Here is a 7,171-nt window from a genome sequence, read left to right on the forward strand (position 1 = left end):
TCCTGAAAATTGATTGTTTTGTTTTTTAATTGAAAATGTGATTTTGAAAGTAGTACTTCGAAAGAATTTTGAACTATATAACATTTTTCGCTACAAAATATCCTTGTTTTTTTTTAAATAATGGGAAAATGAGAATATGAACTAACATTAACCATCCTAAAACCTCACTGATTACATGTTTCCTTTCCTCTTACAAAATTACCATTTTCTCTCTTATTGAGAAGGAATAACTTTCCTGACAACAAAATAAAAAATAAATTGTTTATGTGAAAACAAAAGTCGAGTTTCTCTTAAATAATTTCGTTCATGTTTTGATGTCAAAACCAAAAAAAAATCTACTTCAATTATTACGGAAGATACGGGGGTGTTTCCATGAGAAGTGAAACAAATTCCGATTTTTCAGGACTGATATTTTTTTTTTCAGGTAAAATGTGTAATCTTAGTAAGTTGGTAGTCCTGATCACGAATCTGAAGGAATTTTGAGCCTATTTTGCCCCCTAATATGTTTTACCGTAAAAAAAAGGTGTTCCATCGCGAGTGGCGGACAGTGTATATCACTTTGGCCAACCCCATTCAGGTGGTAGGTGCATTTTGAGTATTTCCATCAGTCCTGAGAGTTTCATCGTTCTACCTCGAATATTACGGAAGATACGGGGGTGTTTCCATGAGAAGTGAGACACACTGTATAAAAATGATTTTTGAAATACTGCACTCTTATGTATCGGTACTGTTTACCTAAAGCTGAATCTTGTTTTGCAAATATGTATATCTGACCCTTTATGTATATAAGGTAACTAGCTGAGTTTATTTTGATTAGACACGACATATGTAGTATTTTTTTTTATTTATATTTTTGGGAGATTATTTTTTGGGATAGAAAGGTTTCGGCTTTCTACTTCTCCATCTTTATATAAAAAAATGTATGAAGACGAAGAAGTAGAAAGCCAAAGATTTTTTTACCAGTTTTTGTTGTATTTTGATTCCTCAAACATATGATCAACTTTACGAATGTTATAACACTCCCCTATTCACTAATAACACTACCATATTCACTGGTTCAGATATGTTTGTAGGTTAAACTGATCTTTGGTCTGATCTAGATGTTTTCTCTTTATTCATTTGTGACCATGTTTTTATCATTTTTACAGGGCCATCTGGTTCTCCTACCATTACATTTCCTGTCGAAGGAAATATTAACCCCAGCAGTAAGTTCAGTTGAAGGGATGATGCCTACTTCACTTTGGACTTGAAAAGTTGTGTTAAGAACTTTTTTAAATAGTCCATTTCAATCATGCCCTTTGATTAAATATTTAATTGAAAGCAAAAGTAAAACTTTCATATGCTCAGATTTACTTGAAACAATACAAATACTCATAATTTGAGTAGAAATGTAGGTATTTTTCAACAAATAAACTATTGATTGCGAATATACCAAAATTTTATCAGATAATGAATAAAATAAAAAAAATGTGCATTTTACTGCAGTGTCATTGTTTGAGCATCAACATCATAAATCCTGAATACTTCATATTGTTATTTTTGTTTTTGCAAAAATGTTTTCATTTATAAATAACTATTAACCAATTTAAGTGAATTAAGAGGAATATAACAGGGTTTTTCAATTGCCTCCGATTTTTAAAAATTCAAACTAGTGTACAATTTTTTTATATTTGTATTTTAAGAAAATCTTACAATGTCTCTGATGAAATTAGAAAAAAATCTTTAAAGAATTTCACAAATCATTACGATCATTAATTATTCATAGTTTTTTATGGAATCTGGGAAGTAAACAGTATAGGTATTGATGATCTTGGTGCTCAAAATGATACAATATTTTTTGTATTCATTGTGTTTTATCTTTTTTTTTAAATAATAAATTCCAGAATCTGTACTTAACATGTAGTGTCTCAGGTTGAATAACACTGCCTTCGTTATTTTTTGAATAGAAGCCAATTCGAAAAATACTTTAATTGATATGAAATTCTCAGTAAAATTCAAAGGCAAAGGGTTGTTTTTCAGATCATCTTAATGAACACCCCAAATTTCCTTAAAATCAATTATGAAGCCACGAAAATATTTAGTTTTTTCTGAATTAATCTTGTATCGGTCTTCTGAAACATGTTTGATTCAAAATTTATTTTTTGGAATTAAGAGATAGTGTGCCCGACTCACGATCGGAAGACCGTGAGACCAGATATTTTTCTTGAGATAATTTATCTGGTTGAAGCTGGGATGATTTTGCAACCGTGGAATCACATGTTAAAAGGTAAGACCTCGTTAGTCCTTAGCTCGCACAAGTTTCTCAACTTCTGTGTCCTTCGTATGGGGGCGACAGCTGACGGAAAAACAGATTTTAAACAGATTTTTAAACAGAAGAGATGTTTAGAATACCACAAAAAACCAAGTGTGCAATAAAAACTTTTACTACAAAAATGGAAGTTGGTAACAAAATATAGACACGTGAGCTTTACTGAACTATCACAAGCAAAAAATCTTTAATATTTGATAATTATGGTTAATCGTCTTAGGAGTCCATGCTATTGAAACAAAACTAAAAACTAGGAGTAGTTTGTCTATTTATAATAGCAGATTTTTTATTATCCTATTTTTATTAATCCTATTATCATATTTTACTACTACTTGATTGACGCTTTTTATATAGAAATTGAAATATCCTGGAAACTAACACAACTTCTATAAGTTACATTTATTGTTCATCATGAAATTTTCTACAAAAAAGTTCCTGAACTGCAGTTGATATTACCCTCCTCTCGATAACATAAACAATTTTTATGATAATGCTTTATAACGTTCAAAACAACCACTGCTTCCAAACACTAGAAATGCAACTCTCTTCTCGACGGGCATTCCAGAGGTGCCAGTTTTACCTTTCATTTGTGGAGAGATTTTCTTTGAGAGTAACAGGTAATTTTCTCTTCAACAGCTCCGTCTTTCCTGCATATTCAACCACACTATATGTAACTATTGTGAATCCATGTCAATATTAAGGAATTTGTTCATTTTTGATCAGGATCATACTTGAGGATTTCCTAGGCATAAATTTATTAATGAATTCTGAATACAGATCACACTGAATTTGTACAAAGCATAAAATATAAAAAAAATCTTATGGCTATCTCTATCAAACAATAAAATTTTCTACTTTATAGTAGTTTTTTTCTTTACTTAAATGTACAAATTCTTGTGTATTTCACATTGAAAATAATTAAATAATTTTTTGAATTGACCTATGTCCAAAAATATGAAAAAGTGTTAATATTCGACCTGGAAGATACTTTGAACAAAAGGTTCTGTTCCAGAGAAAGTGGAATTTAAATGTGTTTATTAGCTTTATTGTAACCTTAAAAAATATTTATTCTCTTATATTTTTCATTACAGGGATAATAAATTTGTCAAATTCACTTTTGCGAGGAAATTCCTCAGAAATAATCATTGCCTTCCAATACTTGTGCCTCAAAATCAAGGACAGTTTTAGGAACATGTTATATAATAATTTTTCCGATTTTTGACAGAAGAGTCTCAAAAATAATGGCGCATACAACTGTTTGACACTTCTCTTTGTGACAATTATTTATTATTCATATCAACTTTTTATTTTTGTATTTATGAAACACTTTGTGAGATTTTCACTAAGCAGTTTTCATTTATTTTCAATGTTTTAATATTAATACTTGTTTACAAAAAAGGTTTGAAGCTTTAATAACTTCTAATTATTATATGTAAGTGCTTTCGATCTTCTTCATGGCTCTACTCAAACTGAACGTTTTATCTTTCTGTTTGTTCTTTTATATAAAAGAGACAATCATAAATATCCTTAAACATTTTTTTTGATCCACAGGAGAGAACAAAATATGGTTTCATTTTCATATGCTATAATGAATTAAATTTATTCACTTATAGAGCCAGAATGATTCAAAATTTGATAGTTTCTCATTTTATATTAAAAAACAAATCAGGTATACCTTCAGTATTTTTTTTGGTTTCCAAGATTTTTTTTAATATAATATGTGTCTAGTCTACTCAATTACATTCCCACTATTTACTAATCCTTCCTGAAACTTTCAATTAATAACAATAGGGCGTTTGATCTCACTGAATCTTATCCTAAAACTGTCCTTGAGTTTTAAAATTATGTGCTTTCAGATCACTGTCCAGAAACTACTTATCCATATTTTATAAATTTTATTTATACAATTTTTAAGATATATTTTATATTACTGTTATATTGTCATTTAACTTTACTAGATATATTATAGATGTTGTATTGTGTTTAAATTCTTTACCAGATTTATTGTGGGAATGTTAAGAATTTTTGTGTACATTGTCCTCAACAAGTTTGGTGTGAATTTCTTAAAATCATGTCAAGTGCTTCAACAGCAATAACAATTATTGTTTCCGAGGAAACAAACTGAAGTATTTGCCAAACTAGGTAGCCAAACTTGTTTTTGTTTGTATTGTAAAAAATAATTTCACCACAAATACTGTATTATATTTTTTAAATTTTATAATTTATTAGTCTTCTAAGAGGTGGTCATTTCACAAAAAGAATGGTTCCACCAAAATTGAACTTCGGAATCAATATTAGGCATTTACTATTCTTCAACTGATTTGCATTTACAAAAGTATGTGGATTTACTAGAATTATATTTGTTAAGAATATATGTTACCATATATAAATATAATTTGTGTATAGAATATGTTCATGTGTTGATGTGAAACATTATAAAATATCTTTTTCAGATTAGCTCTAGTTCAGTATCTTATTATTTTCAATGACGATTTCTCCACAGATTGTCCACTTTGTATTCAAACCTGTAATATACCGAATTCATTCATTATGATTACCTTTTGGATATCTTCTATTAGAAAAAAAAGTTCCTGAAATATGAAATTCATTTTCAAACTAGTATCAGACACAAATTTTATAACAGTATTTGCATTGAAAATAACATGAAATCAAGATTTCACATGGAATTTTTTGCAATTATGAAAATTTTTGGAGAGAATTCTAAAAGGTAACGACATGAATAATTCCTTTTTTTACAATAGTTTGTATCTTGTATCAATTATTGTCGAATCAACGAATTCTTTTCCTCAAAAGTCTTCGGAAACAACTCCGATTCCTTAAATTTTTTTCATCAATTATTTGAAATCAGAAATAATTCAAAGACAATTATTTAAATTGTTTAAACAATGTGTTTGATATTTATACAGAAAAAATCAGTTTGGCCTGGCTTTTACATTAGATATTTATGTAATACTATGGATCCAATGTTGAAATTGCTATTAATGGATATAATAATGATAAGACTGAGAAATCGTAGATATATAAGTTATACTCCAATCAATAATTTAATTGAAAAATACATGCCCATTGGATACAACAAAAAAATTTTTTAGGAGAAAGCAGAAATAAAAAAGTTTGAGCTTTTTCTGTAAAAACTGGCCAAAAATAATATTGATTGGAGTCAAGCAGAAAGAGATGCAGATCAATCAATTGTACAATCAGCTCTAGATAGTATATTCCATGATGTAGTTGTTGTGACAGACAATATTGATCTGTTTAGTGGTATTGATGGCTTTATCACTTAATTATGAAGAAATATTTTCAACCGCTCAAAAATAATGCCTTATAACCATTTGCAAAGTCTTATTTTATTCATCTACAAAGACACAGGCATTTACATTGAATTCAGTTCAATCCCTGTCTATTACATATCTGCTGGTTTTGTCATACAGAATTATTGTCAATTTGGTATATCTCTGAAAACACTACAAGTCGATTAGTTACCTCTGTCAAAGGAAGCAGCAAAATAACGTATTAAAAGAGTTAACTTGCAATAGAAAAATATATAATGAGGTTGGCAGATGTTTTCTGAAAATAAATAACGTATATATATATATCTACGATTCCTCCCAGGTGCTTATGTTATCATTATTATATTCATTAAAAGCAACTTCAATGATTGATGGCATAGTTATTACAAAAGTATTTACGTATTGTACGTTATTGTAGTCAATGATAAAAAACAATTTAAAATAACTGCAACACTGGATTCTTTATGAAAATATACATATTGTTCGAACAATATGAATAATTCTGTCCCCGCTTCAAAATTTTTTCATTTCAAATAATTTAAAAAAGCAGAACATTGTAAAACCAGTCATCAAAATCGAAGCTTTATCTGAGGACTTTGAAGATTGCCTGATTTAGGTATTCGTTGAACCCACCAATAACAATACTACTAACATAACCATTCCAAAATGTATTTGAAATAAATTTTCAATAGTTATAACGAAAATGTCAATGGTCCAATTCTGCAATTTATAATTCAACAGTATTATTATTTAAGTAAAACAGTTCTGTTTATGGAAAAAATATATAAAAAATTCAGTTTTGAAATAGATGTTTTATGATCTCTTTAATGTTTTATTTCATTTTATTCCGAGAAATTGTAGGTCTTTCAAGTAGTTTATTTGAATCAATTTGAAGATGAATTACTATTGAGATTCTCACGAGGTAAGATGGTAACCCATGGTAAAATTAAAATTTTTAAGATCACTTTTAAAATATACTAGATGAATCCACAGGGCGTATTTGCTACGAGGTTCAGAAAGTAACGGGAATATTTAAATTTCACGGGTTTGGAGAGTCCGACCGTGAAAATTTTATCTTATTATGTTGGTATGCATACTCTTGAAGTATAATTTTCAGCTGTATTCATTGTTTACTTTGTCCGTAGTAGATGCTAAGGTTGAAAATGTTTTTAAGAGCTCTGCGATTTTCGTTAGTTAAAACAAATGTATAGAATAATTTATATAAAATTTTACTTGAAAATCAAATAAAGTATAACAAAATGTGTGCAATAGACAAAGGCCTATGGTTCACGATTGATATAAACGTTTCTAAGATGACCCCAAAGACGTTGAAGATGAAGAATGCTGTGGATACCTCAGCATCGATGAAAACGTGCAAAATGTGAAAAAAATTGTTTTGAACAACGGCCGAATCAGAATCAGAGAAGTCGCTGATAATTTGCGTGAAGTAATCTGAAAAAAAAGGTCCGGATTTGTGGAAAAACAATTCATGGCTCTTGCACTACTATAATGCACCTGTTTAAGGTTTAAGAAAACGAAAGTAGTGTGTACT

The 7,171-nt window shown here is 28.9% G+C and overlaps 1 protein-coding gene across 1 annotated transcript in view; it reads left to right on the forward strand.

Annotated features, from left to right (window-relative positions):
• Pld (Phospholipase D) overlaps window positions 1-6,442 on the forward strand; it is a 56,230-nt gene extending 49,788 nt beyond the window's left edge. The window contains exon 17 of the mRNA XM_074181514.1: window positions 1,149-6,442. Coding sequence (XP_074037615.1) covers window positions 1,149-1,250 — 102 coding nt within the window. The 3' untranslated portion in view covers window positions 1,251-6,442. The remainder of the gene's footprint in view (window positions 1-1,148) is intronic.
• Window positions 6,443-7,171: the final 729 nt, after the last annotated feature.

This window comes from Leptinotarsa decemlineata, unplaced genomic scaffold (assembly GCF_025532065.1).
Source record: "Leptinotarsa decemlineata unplaced genomic scaffold, Ldec_3_MD MMD2_tig00026314_RagTag_RagTag, whole genome shotgun sequence".
NCBI classification, from domain to species: Eukaryota; Metazoa; Arthropoda; class Insecta; order Coleoptera; family Chrysomelidae; genus Leptinotarsa; species Leptinotarsa decemlineata.